Source organism: Phaseolus vulgaris, chromosome 7 (genome assembly GCF_051622355.1).
Source record: "Phaseolus vulgaris cultivar YP4 chromosome 7, ASM5162235v1, whole genome shotgun sequence".
Taxonomy (NCBI): domain Eukaryota; kingdom Viridiplantae; phylum Streptophyta; class Magnoliopsida; order Fabales; family Fabaceae; genus Phaseolus; species Phaseolus vulgaris.
This window is the reverse complement of record NC_143504.1, coordinates 55,509,569-55,534,856: the sequence shown is the minus strand read 5'-3', so window position 1 is coordinate 55,534,856 and position 25,288 is coordinate 55,509,569. Positions and strand designations below refer to the sequence as shown.

At 32.4% G+C, this 25,288-nt stretch overlaps 3 protein-coding genes across 6 annotated transcripts; 1 reads left to right on the top strand and 2 right to left on the bottom strand.

Annotated features, from left to right (window-relative positions):
• The first annotated feature begins 577 nt into the window (after nt 1-577).
• LOC137829441 (F-box/kelch-repeat protein At3g23880) lies at nt 578-2,539 on the top strand. Its single transcript, XM_068636245.2, has 3 exons — nt 578-587; nt 650-704; nt 790-2,539. The coding sequence occupies exons 1-3, from the start codon at nt 578-580 to the stop codon at nt 1,874-1,876; spliced, it is 1,152 nt and encodes a 383-aa protein (XP_068492346.2). The 3' UTR covers nt 1,877-2,539.
• Nucleotides 2,540-2,699: 160 nt separating this feature from the next.
• Nucleotides 2,700-7,539, bottom strand: NSN1 (GTP-binding family protein). Its single transcript, XM_068637726.1, has 9 exons — nt 7,333-7,539; nt 6,990-7,234; nt 6,511-6,616; nt 6,231-6,404; nt 5,931-6,145; nt 4,692-4,956; nt 3,653-3,838; nt 3,322-3,533; nt 2,700-3,211 (listed from the first exon to the last, which is right to left on the bottom strand). The coding sequence occupies exons 1-9, from the start codon at nt 7,349-7,351 to the stop codon at nt 2,852-2,854; spliced, it is 1,782 nt and encodes a 593-aa protein (XP_068493827.1). The 5' UTR covers nt 7,352-7,539; the 3' UTR covers nt 2,700-2,851.
• A 1,852-nt stretch (nt 7,540-9,391) lies between these two features.
• Nucleotides 9,392-23,783, bottom strand: LOC137830406 (pentatricopeptide (PPR) repeat-containing protein). 4 transcript variants are annotated; one of them, XM_068637725.2, is made up of 10 exons: nt 22,901-23,783; nt 20,915-21,042; nt 19,942-20,082; nt 18,804-18,890; nt 15,942-16,095; nt 14,147-14,206; nt 12,615-13,043; nt 10,808-11,103; nt 10,456-10,585; nt 9,392-10,154 (listed from the first exon to the last, which is right to left on the bottom strand). In XM_068637725.2, exons 1-10 carry the CDS (start codon nt 23,693-23,695, stop codon nt 9,675-9,677), a joined length of 2,700 nt encoding a protein of 899 aa, XP_068493826.2. In that variant the 5' UTR covers nt 23,696-23,783; the 3' UTR covers nt 9,392-9,674. The 4 variants fall into 4 exon arrangements, with proteins under 4 accessions (XP_068493826.2, XP_090161071.1, XP_090161070.1 ...); XM_090304945.1 differs by having other exon boundaries at nt 18,804-18,882; nt 19,942-20,062; nt 22,901-23,772; XM_090304944.1 differs by having other exon boundaries at nt 18,804-18,882; nt 22,901-23,765.
• Nucleotides 23,784-25,288: the final 1,505 nt, after the last annotated feature.

The following is a 25,288-nucleotide window of genomic DNA, read 5'->3' as shown; positions in this document are numbered from 1 at the left end:
GATGTGTTATGTTTTTATTTTTGAAATATTTCTTTAAAGCATTAATTATTGCAATGAATTCACTCTATTTATATTAAAGAGTTTAATAATGACAGCAATTAAAAGTTTTGTTTTCATTAAATGGTTTAATAAATGTTTGTATTCAACCAAAGCGTGTGGGACCTACAGTTTTAAGTATATACGTAATCTCTTAAAAAGATTTGAGTAAATCTAACAAATTTGGATATTGTTAATTGAGTATTTATTATTTTTTGTTGATTAAAAAAAATTATATATTTTTTAATTGAGTTTTTGTCATTTATTTTTTTATATGCAGGTAAGGTGACTATTATCTTACTTTTTCATCTTATTTACTTGTTTTGATTCTGTATTAAGAAATGTACAATTTTTTGTATTGATATAAAATATATTGTAATTGATATAAGAAGACAATGATTTTTTATTATTTTCATATGAGAAGGTGTTAATTAACAAGGTTGTGATGTTCTTATATAACTTTTACATCATCATGATTTATTACAATCAAAACTATTAGTCACATCTTTTTAATAGATAAAATAAAAAAATAAAAAAATAAATGAATAAGTGTGGGTTATGTTGTTCATTCTATGTATAAAATGTTGTGCTGTGTTTTCATCTTCACCATGAGACTTTCCTCTCCTTTGTTCCTTCATTCTCCATTATGCACTTTTTGTCAAGAAAAAGTAGGTTTTTTCCTTCTACATCAATGTCTTCTTCTCAGAATAGTTGTGTTCTTCCCTAAGATATGCTCATGGAAATTTTGTGCAGGCTTTCTGTGAAGGATCTCCTGCGATTGAAGCGCGTTTCAAAAGGGTGGAATCACCTCATCTCTGATTCTACATTTGTGAAACTGCACCTTCAACGCTCCTCCAAAAACACTCACATCCTATTGACCTTCCATGATTACTTTTACACAAAAAGAAGGAATTTTGCCATAGTTTGCCCGGTACAAGATTTACTTGACAACCCAAATTCCACCCTTGAAACTTTAAGTCACAAATATCGTCCATTTGACCGTAATTACAGTATCTTGGGTGTTTGCAATGGCTTGGTTTGTTTAGGAGATTATAACTGTGAATTTAAAGAATACTGGGTTCGGTTTGGGAATCCAGCCACAAGGATCATGTCTAAAAATTCTCCACATGTTCGTCTTAATCCCGACCATTATAACTATCCTTACATGTTTATGATTGGGTTTGGGTACGATGATTGGAGTGACACCTACCAAGTTGTGTTTTTAGATAATAATAGGAAAAATTCGCAGAAACTGGATGTAAGAGTTTATTGTTCAGGAGATAAATGCTGGAGAAAAACTTTTACTTGTGATGCTGTTCCCACTCTGACTGGGCTTGGAACTTGTGTGAGTGGCACTTTAAACTGGTTAGTATTTCCCAAATCTTGTTCTGATGGTAAACAACTAGGAACTGTTAAAATGAGCGAGTTAGAAATATTTTCTTACCATCTAAAGAAGGAGACATGTAGTTATTTCTCTGTGCCTGATGGCACTTCAGAAGTCTTGCCTTTTCTGCCTGCTCTTGTGACTTTGAAGGGTTGTTTGGGTCTTTCTCATATTAATGGCCATTATTTGGTTGTTTGGCTAAAGAGGGAGTTTAGTGATGAAAAATCTTGGTCAAAGTTGCTTAATCTCTATAATCCCATTTGCGATGACTTGGAGATTCTTTATATGTGTGAGAATGATAACGTTGTGGTGCTTGCAAACACAAATAAAGGAGAATTTATTCTGTACAACATTAGAGAGAAAAGAATAGATGGTCGTCAAAAATACAACAAATTCAAAATGAATCTTTTCTCTTATGATTATGTTCAGAGTTTGGTTTTACCGTATCGAAATTAATTTTCTTATGTTTTTGAAAACCTTTTCATTTGACGTTGATAAGGCTATGAGGAACTCGACACTGCTATGAAGATTTGGTAAATGTGGTGTCAATGGGTTGCATAAGCACCATTTTTACCTTGTCAAGTTAAGGATGATATGATGTAACATAGGCTTTTTGTGGCTAAATTAAAAGAGTATTAAGGTGTGGCTAATTAGTTGGTGCATTTGGATCCAGAGCAATAGTGTGTGGTGTACCAGAATGGAGGAGTGTTAAAGATGTTAGTTTTTCTTAATCTGAGATTTAAGATTACTGCTACAATGGTATGGAGGCTGCAATGGTGTGGTTAATTCGAAGGATTCTGCAGGTTAACTAAAATAACAGGTGGTTTGTAGTATGTTATTTACATAGCTTATGTTAAGGGTGGAAAGCTTATAGTAATGGATGTAATTTGTCGACTATACCTTTTGCAAACTTGCAAGATAAAATCACACAAGGAAAGCTTCCAAAACTTAGTTCTGGTTCACTTTGAATGTTCAGGACTCTTGTATAAGTTGATATTATCCCTTTGTATCAATTGTATACTTTTAGAAGAATGTGAACTCCTCTAAAAAAATGTAATACTTCCTCTCATGAAACTTTATCTTAATTTCTAAAAATTTAAATAATGATTTTTCCTTTAACTCATCTTTTAAGTCATTTCAAATAACGTAATTTTCTATATCCTTTCTCTTCCGTCTCTTTTCTTTCTTTTTACCTTAATGGTCTAGGATTTTCATTTCATATAATAGTTAAAATCCATGACTCAATGTTTAATGGAATATAAAACCAAGTGCAAAAGCATAGTCTTAAATATAGCATATAATTTAAGAATGGTTTATAAAACTCTTACAAAGATCAAAAGTCATAATAGAACTAAAAAATTATACAGATCTTGCAGATACCTCGGTGAAACCTTTTATCATGTTTAAATAATGATTGTGCTGGCATGTTTATCATTCGTTCATTTGGATACCAGACATAGGCACTTCAGAGTTGACTAGTTCATCATCATCCTCACTCTGGTTGTCTTCGGAATCCACCATTGAGTCTCCCTTTTTAAAGTAATCAGTTTTGAAATCGTAATCACCATCCATGGGATCCGAGGAGGCTTTCTTAGCCTTTTTTCTTTTCTTCTTCTCTGCGCGCCTCAGTTTTGTATTAAGCATACCGTCCGCAGTATACAATTTTTCATTTTGCTTACTTGCTACACTTCTATCTTTGTTCTTCCCACCATCATCTTCCATGATTTCATCCACCTCAGCCACATTTTCCGGACCTTCGTGTTGGTCAGTTGACTTGATTTGTGTCTCATCCTACAACATAAGTGTGAAAACATTCAAATTTCCAGTATACGATTGATATCAACAATATGTCAATTCCCAAGGAATCTTTTTCCAAGTCTAAACGGTTTCAAGAAACAAACCTCCAACATCATTTCAGTAAGATTGAGAGGCTGACTTGAAGGAACTTCAACAGCATTGAAGTCATCAACAGATTTAAGGCTCCCAATATATGAAGATTCATTGTTGTAGACTTCATCAATATTAAACTCTTTTGCAAGTTCAGAAACTATCTTCACCTCTGAAGGTTCACTTTGATCCCTATTTGGGGGCATGGTATAATACTGAATTTTACCTGAAACATAGACACAGTAAGAGAAATTTCTGCGTTCAGTTCTTCCTCATTTTTAACTTAAAACACAGAAAATTATCAATTTCTCTGATTATAATTTAAGAAACTCCATGTATGTGTACCCTCGTTCCAATCGTGAAGAATGATTCTTGCAGCAGCAGCAACGTCAACTATTCCACCCTTCTTGAGCTTTCCCCTAACTGTAGCTACCTTCCGCAAAAAGTCGTCAACATCACCTTCATTGAAACTGGGAATTTTGTACAGAGTTACCAGCTGCTCAGGCAGACAGAGCTTTAGAATTTCCTTCACTGCATTGTCCAAGTTAAAAGAAAAGGAATAAGTCTTTCAATTTATTTAACAAGAGTCACTACAGCTTAAATCAGGATTTTACATTAATAAAAATAATTGTATGGTGCAAACTTCTAAGTAATTTCAATCACTAAATCAAACACTAGTTTATATTTGAACAAAATGTAAAACCATAGAATTTTAAAACAAGACAACAGGGAACATAATCCAACAGCCTTCACATAGAAAAATCCAACTTTCTACTACATCACCTATCAATTGCATTTTAAAACCTAACAGAACTCTATTTTATAAGTAACAATAATTAATGAAAAGGTGCTTTTATCACCAACATTCTGACCATGATAGATCAAACCACACATAACCATATAGTAAAATAAAAATGTACACACACAGCGCCCAAAGACTAACCTCATTCACACCATCATTTGTAACACACAAAATAAACTAAAGTTGTAAATATTGCAAAAATAGAAACCTAAGGAAATAATTGAATTTATAAATGAAAGTCATTCTATTTGAGAAAATGGAGCAATAGAGGATAAGAAACTCACACCAAACCAGATATTAAATCAAATGTACAATGGGTCAACAGCACCTCTGCTTATAACACACAAGTTTAAGGACAAAGTGCAACCCTTATACATGCAGCAACTAGTCAAACCAAATGCACCAATAATTAGCAAAACTGCAATCTGTGACTAGTATTTCTTCAATATCACAAGCTCATTTTCTTTTACTATTTTTTCATGTAAAATTCCTATAAATAGTCTACCATTCATTTCGAAATGCAGTAATGCAAATAAACACCTGAATAAACCAGATAATAATTGGGGAAGCAACTTAGTATACCTGGGCTAATTGGATCCTCTAACTTCTCAATTCTCTTGCAATTTTTTAAAGCAATGGAAGCATCATTTTCTTGAGCCTTCAGCATAACAACACCAGGGCAATCCAGCAACTTAACATTTTTGTCCAATTGAACCTCTTGCATTGATCTTGTTAACCCCGGAGTAGAGCCCACATTGACAACATGACACCTTTTTAAACTATTAATAAGACTACTCTTACCCACATTGGGCAAGCCAATCAAACCCACAGTGATTGACTTCTTGATCTGTCAAGACAAGGAAGCAAACCAACAAAACAATGAATGATCTAAAATCAAAGGAAAAAAGCAGAAAAAAACAAAACAATTAATGGATAAGCAATAGACATTATAAAGACTAGAAAAGTAACTACACGAGGGAAAATAAATAATCAGACAAATGCAAAATTCCCAAAAGGTAGCAAATGATAACCCATGCAGATGTCCACTAAAGCATACTCTTCCAACTAAAAATATTTAATTTTAGTTTTGCTGCGTGATTGACCAAAAATTGGCACATTCCAGTGTCATCTAGATATGACTACAATAGAATACATGTGTACATATATATGGGTGTGTGTGTGCAACTAGGTGTAAACTTCACCTTACAAACTTTTTTTCTAGATTTGAATTACACTTAAACAGACACTTCTATACTCTGATTCTGGAGAAAATATATTGGATAACAAAATCATTTTCAATAGATAAAATATCACCAACACCACAATAGTGAGAAAAAACCCTTCGTAATAAGATTGATACTTATCTTACACTAGAAACGCTGATTCTGAAAAAAACCCTGTGTAATAAGATTGATACTTATCTTACACAGGAAACGCTGATGCAGAAAAAAGGCATCAGCAATATATAGAGCACACCAATGCCAACAATTCTCAAGTACAGACTAGGGGTGATATCATTTTAGGAACCTGTGCTATAGACATAGGGTTTAGTAATAATTTAATTTATACTAACATGTGAAGAAAAAGTGTGATCTACCACTTTATTTTTCTTTTGGAGCCAGGTGCACAATACACATCCACCTACAAACATTTCTTCAAATTAACTCTAATATAAGAATAATAATAATTCCATGGAGGGAAGCACAATATCAGAACCAAAATTGTAACTCTGTCAAATGATTCACAAGCAACCAATTCAGCACAATTTTTTCATTATGAAATTGCAATTTTACAAACAGCCATCACCATTAAATATGTTACCTCATGACTTCTTGAGTAATTCTTCAACAATTTGAGGAGAGTATCAGCTCCAAGACAATCACTTAGTTGCAAAATATCACTTGATTTGGCCTTCTTAGAAGATATCCACCCTAAGTTTGATCTTTGCTGTTGTGTGCTGCACTTGAAGGCCACTGTAGGTAATTCTTCTCTAAGGTACTTGAGCCACTTTTCCAAAGCTTCTTTAGGCACAAGATCTATTATAAGGGTCAAATGATTAGCCAGTGCAAAATAAATATTCCAAAATGGAGAAAGGAGAATGAAATGTGATCAGTAAACTACCAATTTTATTTAAAAGCAAGACGAGACGTTTATTAGGACCCGATTTCATCACCATGTTTTCTATCTCAGGACAGCGAGTCCCCAAGGGATCCCGGGCATCAAGGACCTCCAGTAAGACATCAGAGGCTTCAATGACCTTAACAAGATCCTTGTAAAAGGCTCTATCTGAGCTATCTGTGGAATTATAAAACCAAAAATAACAAATGTAAGAACATAGGCAAGTAAGCACTTGATAGTTTAAACTAACCAAACTGTCACCAAATTACAAATAAATTCACACCTCTTGTCTTCCCAGCGGTACCAAAATCATTATTGTTTTTTTTAGAATTCTCTTGCAACTTAGAGTCATCTTCCTCCTCTAGCAAGCCCAATTTCCTTTTACGAGCCTGAAAAAAGTAATGAATAGTGAGTTTCTAACTGCAGAAATCACAAATGACTCTCTTTTCTTCGTAGCACTCTTAACTTTCCATCCCCATTTTGAAGTGGACATCAATCTGCACGGATATAATACTACAAAAACACTTGAATATACCAACAGCAATCAAACACCCTCATTATCATCTGTCATTCATCTTTCTTCCTATCACATTCAAAACCCAATTGTCCATGAATAACTATCTACAAGAACACGGTTTACGTAAAACTTATACCATAATTTATTTATTTATTCATTTAACTTATCATGTAACATAACAAATCACAATCAATGATAAAGAAAAGTGCATGAAATGGGAAGTTTAATAAAGATAAAACAATTACCCTCTCCTTGCGTTCAGCTTTCTTCTGCTCCAATTCCTCAATGGCCTTCGCTCTTCGAGCTTCAAGGGCTTTAAGTTCCTGTTCCTTGAAGGGCCAATCGTTGGGAATACCTGGATCCTTCTCAACCTTCTTTTTCCCACTCAGCTGAAGCTTCTTCGCTTCCTTTGTTTTTTTTCTGTTATGCTCTTTCACCTTCCGTATCACCTTGTACTTCTTCTTCAACGAAACCCTCTTACTCTTACTCTCTGCAACGAAACAATTCCACCACAATAATTAAAAATTAATTAAAAAAAAAACATTGCACACTACTGGAATCAAAGAATAGGAATAAGGGTTTTCGTACTCTTGCTCTTCTTCACCATTTTGTGTTAACCGCTGTCACAACAGAGAAGAGATGAGAATGATAGTCACTTCAGAAGAGAGAACGGAGAGAAGAAGGAAAAAGATTTGGAGAGGCGGAGAAGAGAAGAGAAGAGAGTGAAGGAGTCTCTTCTATAATTAGGGTTTTGCACCTACTTTAGGGTTTATTCTTATTTAGATTTTAAAAGGTAAAACTAGAAAATCAACAAATTAAATTTTAAATTCAATAAAATCTGTTCTTTTAAATTTATTATTAGTTATGAAAAAAGTGATATAAGCTTACCTTTTAATTTCATATACTCAAAAAATTGTTTTTAATATGCTTATATTTTTTTTATAAAAAAATACTCAGTTAAATATATGATATTAAAACTATATTGTAATAAAAATTTCAAAAAAGAACAAAAGGATTTTTCTTTGACTAACTTAACCCGGATTTTTTTTATATTTTCTCCTTAAATAATTTCACATGTGTTTTTTTTATAAATACTAGTTAGTATTGAGGTTATAATTTATAAGTTTATTATTATTACTATTATTATTATTATTTTGTATATAGTGAGTTACTACAATTTAATTTTATAAAGATATAAAGTAATATATATATATATATATATATGTGTGTGTGTGTGTGAATTTAGACTAATAAAAACACAATTCCAACCCTTGAAAGTCTTTAGGGTCTAGGGTTTTTTCCCCTGAATGTATAAATGTAACTCATTTGTGTTTATAATGTAATTATTTTTTATGATTTTTTTTATTCACATGTGAATTATTCTTTCTCAAACTTAGTATATATTGTTTATAATCATAAACAATTTCTCTTCAAACAAGTATCAATTAATTATTTTCTTAAAAAAAATTAAAAGTCATTCTTAAAACGATTTGGTTATATTAATTTAATATACCGGACAAAAAAGTTATTTGAGTAAAAATTATAATTAGGAGTAAACGAATTAAAATTCTTCTTTTTCTATATTGTGAATTATCTGAATTGAATATTATATTTATAATATATAAATATATTACGTTAATATATTTATTTATAAAGTATTATCATTCACTCAACGTATTTTTTTTTCTAAAACGGTGGTGTAATTCATAAAATTAAACAACATATATATAGTATATATAAATATATATATATATATAGTATATTTGAAAAACATTATTAGAAAACATTGTTGGATTACTACTTTTAGAATAATGTTGATTAACGTTTTTTTATTAATTTTGATAAAAGTTATTTTATATTTTAATTATTATGATTATTTTTATTATTTTTGTCATAAACTACTGTAATTTAGCATGTGATATTAATTAATATACTATAATAAATAATAAATAAAAACTAATATTAGAAAATAAAAATAATTAATAATTAATTATTATACTAGACTAAAAATAATTAGTTACTAGATACTATTTTAAAAATTAAAAAACTATTAATATCTAAATTAATTAATTTTTATTATTTATAAATAGTTTTTAATTAATATCTAATTAACTAGAAATATTTTAACAATTCATTAATACATTTAAACATCACTTCTCTTAAAAAAATAATAAATAAAAATAAAATGTTTATTCATAAAGTTATTAAAAATATGTAAAAATAATAGATCACTCAATGTTAATGGTAATCACTAAAATTATATCGATTTATTTAGAATCGTATTGTATTTAAATTAAACAATCAATAGGATAAATCCATCAGTATATACATTAAATTTTCTAATAGATATGATTAGATTTTAATTTTTATTTTAAATTTTAAATAACTTATATTGTGTGGTTATTTATAATTTATAATAATAATACATTTATTTATATAGAACTTATATCTGATTGAACTAAAATTAGTATATGTTGACTAAATTAACTTTATAGATGAAATTTAAATAAAAGAAAAATAAGGGCTTTATATGGATAAATATATTTATTCTAAATAAAACTAACCATTAGCTTTAAGAATACATATATATATATATATATATATATATATTAAATTACCTACTATGCATTTATTTACAAAATCAGTATAAATCTTACAAGATTTTTTTATTGAATACAAAATTAGTTAAAATCCACAGTAATTTCTGGATCCTGCTGGGAGGGGGTTGAACAAAATTACTATTTTTCCTATTTCTATCAAAAGAAACAAAAAAAAAGAATTTAATGCCTAAAAGATTAGCACCAATCATGGCATTCTGCCAATACCCTTTACAATACATAATTCAAAACTGTATGACTATGAGATAACATTATCATAATCCTCATCATAATGGCATCATCTTAATTGATTCCATTGGCATTATAATGTACTTAGTTAACATCTTCATCTTCTTCATCATCATCATCATCATCATCAATCTCAAGATCTGCAGTTTCTGTTTTACTATTGACATCAAGAACATTATGTGAGGTCCAATCAGGAGGAAAGGTCTTTTGTAGGGCTTCTGTTAGTTCCCCTCCTGTTCTTTCAATCTTGCGTAAATATCTTGACCAATGAACCGCAGTTCCCATGTCAATAGTCATCTCAGACTCTACCATCTCTCTACATATAGACAACATGGCACTATAAACGTATGATTGAGCAAAGGTGGCTCTTGATAGCAAAGATGTCACAAGACAATGGTACACTGCCTTGTCTGGTTTCAATCCAGCTAGTTTCATCTCTTCAAAGCAACTCAAAGCTTTCTCAGGCATAGAGGCACGTGCCCAACCATTTATTAGAGTGGTGTAGGTTTTAAGGTTCGGTTTTATATCAGATGCTTCCATTTCTTGGATAATCTCAGTTGCTTTCTGGCAGGAAGAAAATAAAAACTGATTAACAGGTTATATAAATAAATTACCACCCAAAACCATGCCCTAAGGTGGTTATGGATAAACTTGTCTATAAACAGAAAATAATTTTTTTTCTAAAGCTAAAATTTCATTAGTTAAAAATAAACTTTTGGTTCTTTTTCTTATTTTCTTCTTACAAACGTGCTTGTGAAGAAGTTTATCCAAACACTCAATGAAGATGAAAGGAATGAAACACTTGTACCCTTGCTTTTAGTCCACTTCAAGTAATCACAAACTTAATAAGTTAAATTTATCATACCTGCATATCCCCAGCTTTACAACAAGCATTTATAAAAGACGTGTAGGTATGGATGTCTGGTCGAACTCCTTCTTTTCTCATTTGCTGCATCAAGTCTGCAGCCTCCCAAACATCACCTCTCCGCGCCCAACTAAGAAAGTAAACAAGGTTACTAAAATACAAGGCAAGTTGTGAAGCCGCTAATGGATAAAAATATTAAAGATTCCAAGCACGTACACATCGAAAATATATCAACAAAAAAAGACAATGTCACCATTCAAGAACACACACACGTGTAGTACATATATAAGCAAATGTTAGTTAGACAAAATGAAAACTTCAATTTTGATGGTCAGATGAAATTTATTCATACCCATCAATTAGTATGTTGTAGACAAAAGTGTTCCTTGGAATCTTTTTTGCACTCATTTCTTTTGTGACTGCAAGGGCACTCTGCATTCTGCCTGCCTTGCAACACGCCTTCAACAATGCCTCATAGGTATAGACATCAATCTCCAGACCCTCATTCCTCAACGCTGTAAAGTACTGAAAGGCCTTTTCAGTGTCACCCACTGAAGCATAACCTTGCATAAGAGTTGTATATGTGTGTTCATTCGGTCTAATGCCTGCCAGATTCATTTCATCCAATATTGCTACAGCCTTGGCCATCTACAAGAAATGTAACATTATTTACAGAAAGTGTTATATAATGTATGAGCACTAAAACAAGAAACCTAACAGAAAGATCCCAGTATATCTATTTTTGTAATCCAATCATATAGAGACAGTTTGATACGTGAATAGACGACCTTTTGGAAGAGTCTATGCTGATCAATAAATATAGTTTCATCTAGACAACCCATGGTTTGGATGATAACATATAATATTAAATTTTGATGAGCTAATTATAGTCTCTCTAAGTGTGTATTTGGAAAAAAAGGGTTCTTATAATTAAAGAGAATAAGATGGCCCCACCCAAATGCTTGATCAGCTAAAGCAAGATAGTATAGAGTACGTACAACGATTAAACGATGACTATCAGAGAAAGTCAACATGAAAGCAATAGACAGTTGAAACCACACATATAACACAAGCCACTATGTACAACAATTAGACGACGACTATAGAGGACATCAATATGATATCAGTAGACGCTAATAACACGTGTACAACACAAGACAAATTTCATTTGTTAGACCATTTACTCTTCACCAAATGCAAGTTACAAATTCCCACAATGATTCTGAAACAGTAGGCCAACCATCCCTAAGTTTGTATGCTAAATTTGGTGTTGTTAGTAATATGAAGAGATGTTAAGAAGAAAAGTTTCCCTGCATAGTAAGATGAGTGCAACAAAGGAAGATATCAATGAAAATGCTATCAACCTCTGCTAAAGTACAGACATAAGGACACAATCAACATGCAAGCTTCAATAGTTTTTCTCAAGACGCCTATAACAGAAGACTCTCCATGTAAACCAAACTAATGATCTTCTGTATAAAATCAACGTGTGTCGGTGTTGTTGCCAAATCTTTTAAATGCTAAATATATAGACTGTCGATAGAGAGAGAGACATTTCTTTGTAAATCCTTCACTTTGTGAAAGTGTATTCTCTTGACAAAGTGTGTTCATAGGTCATATCCTCTCATACGAAAATTTTCCTTTTAGTCCTTCAAACAACTTTATGTTGTAGCCAAGAGTGAAAATAATAAAATACTCAGGAAAACCAGACCCAACCTTAATGGATTCTTCCGGCCATGACTCTAGTGGTGGGTCCCTTGGCCCATTCTCTTCTATCCCCTTCTTAATCATTGAGAAATCCTTTTAACACTTTTTATCATCAATGGTTAGCCTTTATTTTAGTGTTTCCCAAAGCACGCAGAACTGTTGAAATCTTTAACAGTAAGAAGCAATGGAAGCCAGTGCATGCAACAGCTTCCAGCACTCAGAACTTCAAGAAATAACTAAAACTAAGCAAATTCAGGCGAATTTAGATTCCTATCTAGAAAGAGCATTATAACTACTGTATATGTATGCGTGTTTATTAGCTTCTTGGAAATTTATTTAGTTATTGAAAATAGAATAAATAAACATATAAAGATAAGGAAAAGTAAAGACCAAGTCATGTCCTTTGTTTATTATAATTTATAATAAACAATTTTTTATCAACTACAGGTTACCTGGCACTTCTCAACAAGGCCAAGAATCAGCGCATTATATGTGTGTACTGTGGGAATGCAGCCACTCCTCCTCATCATATCAAATACCTCCAGGGCTCTCCTCATCTCTCCAGCTCTTGCAAAACTATGTATAATGGGCAAAAATGTGCGTGTGGTAGGTCTATGCCTCTCCTTCTGCATTTGCTTGACCATTTGAATAGCACGATCCATATTACCCATTCCACAAAAGGCTGTTACAATGTTATTGTAGAGAACTACATCGGGCTTCAAACCATCCTTAGTAAAGTCTTCAAAAATAGAGAATGCATTAGCCCAATCTTTTAACTTCAAGAATCCATTGATCAACATGGAATATGTCTTCATGTTGTGTTCTATGCCACTCATTTTCATTATTTTGCTTATCTCCAATGCTTTAGAAACTTTTCCTATCTGAAAAAAAAGATAAAACAGATTGGCATCAACAAGCTAGAATTATTGATGGCATATACGTTTGTTTGCTTGAGCGAAATTGTGTCAAACATAAAACAGATTGAACATGATGGTCAGTTTATTAGCTGGAAATGAATTGTCTGTCAAATATTGTTTTCATGTGCTTTGCAAGGGATTTGGTTCTGAATTCAAAACATTAATATTGGATCATGGTATTTCAAATATAGTATGACAGTCTTAAAAACTGTTCTGACAAAATTAAAATAAAAAAAAAGGTCTAACTTCTCAGAACTTTCATAGTTTTCAAAAGGAGAATTCATGAAAACGAAAACTAATTCATAACAGAGTGCAAGGATCAAAGTGAGGATTAATAATTGATAAGAGAGACTTATTTAACAGATAAATAAAAGGATTGATAATTGCAGGGGAGCTTATTTTTCTTCATTAGAATGAACAACTTTTATTCAAATTGGCAGATTATCGCTTGATGTTTAAACCTGAGCGCTCTTGTCAAACATCCAAACTCTCACTGCTTCACATTCCTAGTTTGCTTATTCCCTTGTATTTTTTTTATTCCCTAGAACATCATTAAATAATTAATATTTCCATATATTTGAAATTTATATTAATCTTAATATGAAGAGTGCCTTACATAATGTGAATTTTATTGGTGAGTTCTACATGATAAGATAAACCCTCGTGTCTCTCATATCTTTAGGGAAGTATTGTAAGAATAAGCTAGCCAATTTTGGTATTAGTTCAAAGTGCTATGCATGGTGGGATAATATATTTTCTTTTGTTATAGCCCCACTTTTTCCAGCTAATTTATAAATTCAGATTTTTTCAGAGACAGATTTTAACATCCTTATTATACCCCCACTATTGTTTTCATCTCCTTTATTTTATGGATTGGGGTGCTGCAGATTATTGTTAATTGTGGTGTCACCATAGTTGGGTTGACAATTAACATTGTGATGCTTTACCACTACCGTTTTATTAAAAAAATCTATATGAACTTCAATAAAATGTTTGCAAGAAAAGCAGGCAGTAACTACTGAAAGTATAAATGATCCAATTAATGTAGAAAGTGTAATATATCTTACCTTGGTGTAAAGATTAATAAGACAACCATAACTGACAACTGAGGGCGAGAAACCACATTCCTTCATCAAAACAAAAAAATATTTTGGTGTCATTTAATGTAGAGTGCAACAATGCATAACAGATTTAGATACCATATCCAAATAAATCAGTGACTGTGTGAGTAATATAACACATGCTAAATTAACAAATAAAGGGTACAAATTTTAAAGAAATAGAGACTTGTGATAAGAAACAAAACTTAAAGAAACATGTATGCTTGATGCAGTAACTCTAGACTATAATAAAACAATTGGAAATAGTTTACCACCTTTTTCTTTTAAAATCTACAAATTAACACATGTTAGTGACTATTAATATCTGCATAGTTAGTGACTATGTTAGTAAATCATTGACTATGTGAGTAAATCAGTGACTATGTGAGAAATATAACACATGCTAAATTAACAAATAAAGGGTACAAATTTTAAAGATATAGAGACTTGTGATAAGAAACAAAACTTAAAGAAACATGTATGCTTGATGCAGTAACTCTAGACTATAATAAAACAATTGGAAATAGTTTACCACCTTTTTCTTTTAAAATCTACAAATATTATAAGAAAAACTATTAATATCTGCATAGTGACAGATAAACTGCATTGAGAAACAACTTGGAAAACGTAAAAAATAAACTTATAATGAATTGATCATGTTTGAGATCCCACATGGACTATGAATATGGTTAAATTACAATATATAAGAGAGTGCAAACCTCACATTACAAGCTAGTTTAGTAATATTGAATTAGGCCTAAAACTCACTTATAATCTGCAACATGAAAACCGATTCGCCACCACCTTGCTATGGCGGTCACTGACAAATCCAGCAACCGCTTTTTGCGATGGCATTGTCATGGCCAATTAACGATAACACTTGTTTGACCCACAATAACATTAAAATAAGACTTCAAATAACTCCTACATACTATTAGAATTGCATAAGTTCTTAAAATATTCTAAATTGCAAAATTGATCCCTAAATATTTTACATTAATTGTAAATCGATCCTTGATTTTTATTATTTGTAACTTAATTGCAGGGTTAGGGCCTAGCCCAACTTGTCAGGACCCAGCCTAACTTAGGCTTGACTCAACTTGACCTTGCATGACTTGGACGCAATCCGACTAGACCTTTCCTGACTTAAACCTAACCTAACCTGAGTTTGACACGACTCAGCCTAACCTTGGCCCAACCTAACCAAACCTGACTCTGCTTGACCAATCCAACTCATCTTGATTTGGACTAGGCCCAACCGAGCCTAACATGGGGAGGTAAGCTAATCTACAATGGTTTTTAGCAACTGTGACTGAAGATGATCCATCACTTGCTTTTATGTGAAAGCCAATGGCTGGAGTGGAAAAATGCATGGCTGGCTAGGAGAATTTTTGTGAGATTTCAAGTCCAAAAATATCATTTATTCAATACTATAAATAAATGTTGAGAAACAAAGATGATAGTTGCATTGGGAAGAATATCATGTTGCAATATGAAGAAAGGTTATAAAATCACTAAAGCACTAATGTTAGCTAGCGTATAGGCAAAAAAACAGAGGACAATATTTACTCTCATTTAAGGATACCCAAAATAGACTTTTTATGTTCTAGTCATCCTTTAGTATTCAACATTCTTATGGTGTGGATTTTCTTTAAAATATACAATTGATGACAGCACAATAAACACATAACATACCAACACTAGAACCAAGAAAGACTAAAGTAATGGTGATGAAAATGATAAACTACGAACGAGCTTATACCTTTAGTCTTTCAAACACAATCAAGCATTTTTGTTCGTTACCAATCATTGTATAACCATCCATCATGGTATGATATATGTCAATGGGAGCATCTATCCCTTGTTCTTCCATCTCCCTCACCAAGGCTTCAGCTCGATCCATATTGCATGTTTGACTGTAAAATGCATCAGGATATCATAAACAATGAGAGGAACAAAGGAAGAAAATTGAGATGAAATGGCAATCATTTGAAAACAAACAAAAGTTGGAAATTTACAGAAACAGAAATGTAACAATAGACAGAAAAATTAAACACATTAGTGAATAATTGAGTTTAACTTTTTACCTAATATTGAATTAATTAACAACTTGATCAACAATTTTTTTCTCTTGCCAAATATTGCTACTTATATTATGTTTCTAGTCCTTGAAATTTAGGATAAGTCTGACGAAGAAATCATTTTAGTCTCTCAAATACAAAAAAAAATATTCTTATAGTCCCTAAACACTAAATTGGAGGGACTAAAATGATTTTTTTAGAATTGCTTTTAGTGCCTCAAATTTATTATTTAGGGACTAAACCATTTTTTTTCAAATTTGAGACAAAAATGAACTTTCTTTAATTTGGGGAACCAAACACAGTTCACCCCAAATTTTAGCACTAAAAACTTAATTAGTATTTATCAATTTTAGAAAGAATAATATATTTCTTCTATATTCCAATAATAATGAGGTCATTGAACCTATAAATACATGAGTCTGCTGGTTATGTTATGAAATATAAAGAGCTAATTCTAAGAAAACAAATCCATGTAATTACGGGATTTTTTTAAATACATAATCCTAGTATTAATAGAAAGACACATCTGTAATAAAGAATAAAAAGAACGATTTTGACACTGTCCCTCAAGCTGGTGAGAAATTCCGGCCTTGGATATAATCCTTTCAAAGCTAATGCAGTTCAACCATCTGGTAAATATGTCTACAAGTTGATTTTGAATGGACACATCAGGTGAAATCAAGCTATTGTCCAGCTTTTCCTTGATAAAATGTCTATCCACCTCAATCTCAAATTTTGTGGCAAGACATTGACTTAACATTTGCTGCTCCCTTCTGCCATCCTTCATTACTATAATATCATCAACATACACCAACAATATAGTTACTCCCCTTGTAACCCAGACTAGTCATAACTTTGGTGAATTTACCAAACCATGCTTTTAGGGATTGTTTCAGCCTATACAAAGCCTTTCTTAGCTTGCAAATAGTTCTAGTAGCAACCTGTCCTTCATAGCTTGCATGCGACTCCATGTATATTTCTTCATCAAGGTCTTCATATAGGAATGCATTCTTCACATTGAACTGCAGCAGATCCCATGATTTGCTACTAATGACAATACTACTCTGACCACGTTCATCTTAGCAATTGGGGCAGATGTCTCCAAGTAATCCACTCCATAGGTTTGAGTGAATCCTTTGGCCACTAACATTGCCTTATAATGTTCAATGGTTACATCAATACGATATTTCACGTATATACCCACTTACACCCTACCCAACTGGTTTTGCTTCCAATTGGTATGGTGACAAGTTCCTAGGTCCTATTCTTGTTTAACGCCTCCATTTCCACATCCATGGCTTGTTTCCATTTCCTGTCAGATAATGCTTCAGATATAGAGGAAGGTGTGGTTATAAAGTTTAGATTTGTGGGAAAGGTTTGGTGAGTAGGGGAGAACTTTTCAAAGGACAAAAAAATTGATAAAGGGTAAAGTGATTGTTGGGTCTGTTAGGTGCATGTTCCAGTTCCCTTTCTAAGGGCAATGGGAATGTCTAGGATTTGGTCCACCTGGACTTCTAAATTTTCATATAAAAACTCATTAGAATTATCAAAATTTATAGGATTAGAAATAGTTACCTCATGTAATGGTGGTAGGTTGGATTCTCGGACATGGACATATTCTAGAATGGCCTTTTTCTCTCCTTGAATAAACTAGGATTTTCCCAAATTCTCCACCCTCATTAGGTGTAGGTTGAGTATCCTAAAAAACACATGTAACAGCCCTAGGATCCAATTTTCCCCTTCCATTATATGGACGTGCAGAAAAGATACACACCCAAATGTTCTAGGTTAGAGCTTAATTGTAGGGTCTGTGTATGAGCAAAATGAGGATAGAACTTCCATGGGTCTCTTTGATCCTAAGATTTTAGAGGGCAATCTATTGATGAGATAAGTGGTAATATAAAGGGCTTCCCCCAAAATTTTTTAGGAACATGATATTGAAAATGTAGAGCTATAGTTTGTTCTAGTAAGTGCCCATTTTTCCTTTCAACAAACCCATTTTGTTGAGGTGTGTTAACACATGAAAACTCATGGATTATCCCCTCTTTCGTAAAAAGAGTTGAACTCAAGATTAAAGTAGTCCTTGGCATTATCAGACCTAATTCTCATAATATTGACTCCAAATTGATTATTAATCATTGCGACAAACTGAATAAAAGCATAACTAACCTCAAATCTGTGTTTCAATATGAAAACCCAAGTCACCCGGGTACAATCATCTATAAAGTTTATAAACCATTTAGCACTTGAGATATTAGGGACATTAGCGGGAACAAGATAAAAAGGGACATGACTATTGCTAATGGGAAAATTTACACACTTGTGTTTAACAAACCCGCACACCTCACATTGGAGACTTTCCACCTTAAAATTCTAAAACAAGGAAGGGAAAATCAATTTTATAACTTGAAATGAAGGATGTCCCAGCTGACAATGGTATAGTTGAACTTTCTCTTTACTAGTTGTGGTGGATTCAGATATGAGGGAGTAGCACAGTTTTGACCAAATAAAAATAAACCCTTGAAAGAAATATTCATGCTTACCAGTGCGCATAAATTATGCTACCATAAATGACAGCATTTAAAGATGGCAGCATCTCTTTTGCCTCCTTAAACCAGTGATCTGCAGCACTTCCAAAACAACATCAAATAGTTACCTCAGTGATAAAACACTCATGCATTACTCTGAACTCATTTATGAACAGGCCATCAAATTATTTCCCCATATTGAACTAATCAAAACTTTTATACAAGCACCAAGAAATGTGAAAGTGGGGTTATTTTAAGTGTGAAAATGAAATACTTAGGAAGAAACCAGAAAATTCGAAAATAACCAAAATATCAAATCACTTAGACATCAGAGACAAACAACAAACCCAACCATAGCGGTTCACTTCAGTCTTCACACTTTGGTGGTTGGGTATGAGAAGACCAAGTGAGCTCAACAGTAAGTGTTGCAACTTAATAGTTTTACCAGCCTTTTATGGGGAAAAATAGAAGGGCCAAACAAATGGCCTCGTTACTGATGTCATTTAACATACATAAACAACTTTCACAATAAAGTATACAGGTCTATGACTTCCTTAAAAACTGGAAAAAATAGCATTCTACTTCTAAAGTCCAGTGGCAATCAGTTGCTACGATTCCATTCTGGAATTAGTTTACTATAAGTTTTGAAAGTTTGTTGTTGTTTGGATTCAGTTTCTCCATTACACAATAAATAGAAAGCTTTTCAACCAAAAGAAAAAAAATGGTATAGAAACTATCCTTTCAAGATTCATCCCAGTGCACTGAACTGACCAAAATGATAGTTTTGGACTAGTCACACAAGAGATGCACAAGAATCATCCTTGGCACCTTTCCTTTTATCCCCTTTGGCATGGTATCAAAGCTCAACAACCGAGTAGTCTGAATTCAATCCTTGCAGGCTACATTGTTTATAAATTTATAATAAAATTTAAAATTTCAGCACATTTAAAGTGGGCATGCGTATTAATCATACATCAAGCCCAAGGTAATGAGGCAAGTTAGAGACAAAAAAACAACAATATATAACTTCACCTAATAGCTTAATCTTCAAGGATAGTGGGTACATGACCAAAAGATAGAAAAAACTAACAAGTAGAAAAAATACTTCAATAAAAAGATACATTAATGGGAGAAATTTATCTGGTTTACTTACTCAGCATTGGCCATTCTAGCAAATCCTCCCACAACTATACTGTATGTCACTATAGTCATTTCAATGCCCTCTTCCTTCATCTTTCTAACACAATGTAAAGCTTCTTCCATGTCTCTACCAACTGCATAAGCATGAATCAGACTGCAAACATTTAACATGTATTAATTATTAAAGTCAGAAGAAACAATAAACATTGTGCTTTTAAAATTAATTTTGAAGAGAATAAAGAGTGCAAAAAATGGGGATAAATTCTCCTTAAACCAAAGAACAAAATAAAAATGAAAAAACATAACAAATACAGAATTCCAAATAGAATCCCTAAAGAAGTACTAGAGTTAGAGAGAGAGAATAAAAGAGAAACAAAAAAAGGTAATTTGTATTGATGAAAAGTTACTTCCAGAATAACAAGGCTTCTCTGTATATAGAGACAGAAAAGAAACAAAGTTGTAAGAGAAAAAAATGTGGGATTTCCAACACACCACCTCACATCTAAAAACTGGATATCTCAAGTGTGATACTAGATTTGTGAGTGGTTCAATAACGACCTAATAGTGAATAATACGATATAGACCCAACAAATTTCGCCACGATAGAATTTGATACCATCTTAAAAAATAGACTTTAAGTCTAACTAAACCTAACATAACTCACTTGTAAAGTCAGGTTTATACCTACTTATATATTATAATTTGGTGATATTTTTAGTAGATGTGGGATCTCAACCAAGAACCTTGTTTGAAGGATGAAAAATTGAAATATCAAAGACTCAACAGTTATATATTCTTTTTCGCAATCAATATTCAATAATATTCAACTTTGCAAAGAAAAATTGATTCATTCTCCTACTCATCTCTGAAAAGATAACAACTGACAATCATAATGTGGCTATAGCTTAAAAGCTAAAAACAATTTTAGTTGATGCTGATATTCAAATTATACCCCAGATCTAGTGCAAAATATTTAAAGAATTTACCTACTATACACATGTGAAGAAGGCTCTATTCCCCTTGCTCGCATACTCTCAAATGTTTGGCGTGCATGATGCATGTCCCCTCGTCGTGCATAATATTTAACCATTAAACCATATTCTTTTCTAGCAGGCTGAAAAATTAATGACAAAGAAATGAATCCAAGAACAATTACTTATAATTCAAATTACCGAAGATGCACACTAAAATTTTCCTTGCAACCTTTATGTGTATGCAGAAAAAAATGTAACTACCTTTTCTCAAAATAAAAGGAAGCATTATTATAAATATAAAAGTATTGGCTTTGACCTAAAACATAGATTTTATTTTCTTTTATTTCACACAAGAAATAGACAAACTTAATAATTAAAGGTAAACAAGCATTTTTAACCAATAACAAAAAAAGTAGCATTTACCATAATGCTTACTCCCTTATCTCAATGATTTTTATGTTTATCATTAACTATGAGACTTTAGATTTAGACACATACTATTGCATACATTAGGGTGTGAAAAATCAAACAGAACACGCTGGCATCAAGACCCACCTATTCAACAAGAAAAATACAAAAAAAAATGTCTTAGCAATTGCCCTTTAGTAATTGGAACTCGAGGCCCAAAAAAAAATGCTTGTGTCTTCAAAATGGCAACTTTAATTCCTTACATATTCATTGATGATATGAGTCTAATATAAATTTTTCTCTTTAATTTCTAAACCATCATATTCAAGCCCCCTTGTTTTGATATAACTTTTACCAATATGTCACTTGTGTTATTATTTAGGTACACAGGACACATAATTCATGGATGAACCTTACAAATTGCAATTGTGGGAAGTTTGGTTTCAGAAAACATTCTGTTTTTACTTTATTTCCTACTTCGAGAAGCATGTATAGTAACACCGAACAACTCTTCATGATTTTCTACTTTCGTTTACTGTTTTCACTGCTACCTAAAGGTTCATGTAATGTCAAAATGTCAGTCAGTGTAACACCTTAAAAATCAACCAATTTAACTTTTATGCCTTGTCCTTGTAATGCCAAGGAATTAGAAATCATAACAAGTTCTACTTTTAAGATGTTATTGAAACAAAAGTGAAATAGTTGTACAATCAGAAGTGTCCTCAGCAAGTAACTACTTCTCTACTTTACTCAAAAAACTACACAATTAACCAATGAATAAACCATCCCTAAAGTATTACTCTCTCTTGTGTATTATAAAGCACCTCTTCAAATTAGAACTTGGAGGCTAGTAAAATATACACTTTCTTGTATTTTTATTGTAATGTGCCTCAAAGTCCTGTCTAATTCATTGCTTATATATTTGAAAGGATTATCTCTGGTAAGTCTTATGTATTTATGATATTGTGGTTGAGTATGGGGGAGGTGACTAGATTGATGGATATTCCTTGGAATGTGATAAAGGAGAATATTTATCCCATGGTAGTTAGAAGATTACCAAAAATGGTTTTTGGATATCTTTAATTTGCAGAATATTTGCATTCTCATGCCTTCACACATTTTTTTCCAGTCAAAAAAGCCTGTTACACAATATACAGGACAACCTTCATCTTCTAAGCCAATTTTGTAAGATTAACTCTAAATGCATTGTAAGATGAAATTAAAACCTAGTGGAAGAGAACATAAGTAAGGGACAGCTCTAACCTCACAGTTAGGTAGGTCTAAATCTACATTCTATGAATTCCTATACTAAAAGGATAGGAAAGTTATATTTACATGGAAATGTAAGAAGTTATATCAACTAACCCAAGTATAACACCTATTTTTTTTCCTTTTCCTTTTTTAAGTATTTTAAAATTCAAAATGTATTCCTAGAATTCTTAAATGCTAACCAAACACATTTTTAGACATATGTAATAATCTTGAGAGTGCAATTTGTCATAATGCAACAGCATAACTTGAAACAGACCTCTTTAGGAACTACTTATATAAGAAAGTTTATATATATACATAAAAAAGAAGATGATAAACCTTCTTAATTTTCTCGAAGGCTGTCACAACGGCCTGCCAATTCTCGGGCTGGGTTTCTAGAACCTTCTGGAACCCCTTCCTCGATCCGTCCCTCTCCTCATGCCACGAGGATGGATGCTCTCCCTTGTTGCCATTCCCTTCCAACCACCGCGCCCGCTCCTGACTCTTCTCCCTCATCCTCTTACCGTCGTCCAGCTTCACCGTTAGCACTCTCCCGTGAAACTCTACGCCGTCAAACTCCACCGCTCGCATTGCCGCCTTGTCCGCCACCTCGTCCTCGCCGTCGTATATAACGAACGCGAACCCCGCGTTCCGCTCCATCTCGTGGTGCCCCTTGATCACAATGACGCTCCGTATCGCCCCGAACTGCCGGAAGAACTCCGCCACCAGGGGCTTCTTCACCCACGCCGGAAGGTTCCCCACGAAGATCTTTCCCGGCTGTCGAAAATCGGTTGAGGAATCGGAATTGGAGCCTTCGTCGCCGCCGCTATCTTCCGCGATGGTTCCGGTTTCATCTACGGGCGGCGGTGGCGGCGGAGGCGGTGGCGGTGGCGGAGGAGGGGGAGGGGAGAGTTTGCTTGTGAGCCATAGCTTGTTGGCGAGGGGGTTTGAGGTTGGAGTGGTTTTGAGGGGTTTGGAGGGGCGGCGAGGGGTGGCGGAGTCTGAGGGAGGTTTGAGAGAGAAGGAGACGGTGGTGGTGGTGACGGTGGCGGAGGGAGGGTGGTGTGTGGCGGAGAAAATGGTGGTGTTAGTGGGTATGGATAAGTGTGAGGTGCAGAAAGAGAAGGGTTCCATTGTTATCGATTATGGTTTGTTTGTCGCAGTGAGTGAGCACCTCAAGCATAGAACCTCACTACTCTCTCCACTGCCACGGGTAATAACTAAGTTATTTATTATGTTTTTTTATTATTTACAAGGTAAAAAAAAGAGTATAAATATTATAATATATGAATTAAAATTATAAAATATTTTTTGGTTGATTATAATTTTATTCTTTATATTTTTAACAAACTAATTTTGGCTTCTATTTTCTTTAACAATTTTTAGTTCTTTAATATATACAATTATCCATAATATTATTATATTAGGTATGTGTCGTAAATCCTTTAAATCTTAAACATATCATATAAGAAATGATTATAATGTACTTTGAGTAATCATTTATTTGATTAGTGGAATGATGTTCAATGTAATTTTGAAATCGAAGTTACTATATTTTTCTTTAAAAAAAATGTAATATAGAGTATAACCTAAGTCGATTATAAGAGGATACATATTGATTGTATTCAATCTAAATATTCTTCTCATACCAGTTTTGAAGGGTTTTTTTTTTATGTAAAACACAATAAAAATAAAACACAATAGAACTAGAAAGCAATAAAATTGAAAATAAATTCAAGAAGGTGATATGTCAATTCACATATTCTATTCAAGATATATACAACTCTTTTTGATGACGGGCCATCAAAAATCACCATACACACTAATAAAGACAGAAGCATGGTTTGTATAAATAAAGTAGAATATACTTGTATAGAATTTGTATTTGTAACCTAGGAAAGAAAAACAAACTTAGAGCAATAAACAATTGGTACAAAAATTAATTTGGATTGTTTCATCATGATTCCTTGAATTGATTTTCAATAATTAGTTCTCAATTGATGAAGAAATAAAAAACACAAAGAAGAGGAGAAGAGGAAGAGACAAATAGAAATTAGAGAGAAAATGAAAGGAAGAGACAATTTTTGAAACTTAAGAGCAAAGCAAATATCTGTTCTCCTTCATTGTTCAAAGAATATTTAAGTTATATATATATATATATATATATTGTCTAATCAACATTAAATAAGAGCTTAAAACAACATGAATCTTAATTAGGTATATAAGTTCAATTACAAAAGTCTAAGTTAAACACAAGGAAAATTGAATCCACATACACAAATTCAACAAATCTCCCTCGACTTTAAAAAGTGATAGAAAATAATCTAAAAATATATAATTCAATTCAAATCGTATAAGCTAAAAATAATATTTTAAAAAAAATTGTAATTAAAATAGTAAATGAATCAATTAACTAAAAATATAAAATTAAAACAAATATAAACATTGAGTCTAATTTATTACAACTAAAATAAAAATATTTTAAAACTAAAAATAAATCATTTTAGAAGTGTTTTAAATGTAAAATAAAGCTCCCTCGACAAATAAGAAGAAGTTAACATAGCACATTTCCTTAAAATTTGTTTTTCCAAAGTTGTTATACGAAAGCACTTTACACGCCCTTTTTTTCTATTATAAGTGTTGTTTTAGTCATCTTATATCTTATATCCGTAAAAGTCTTTTGAATTATATTTGTATAAAGTTTTCAAATTTATCTAACCCAATTCA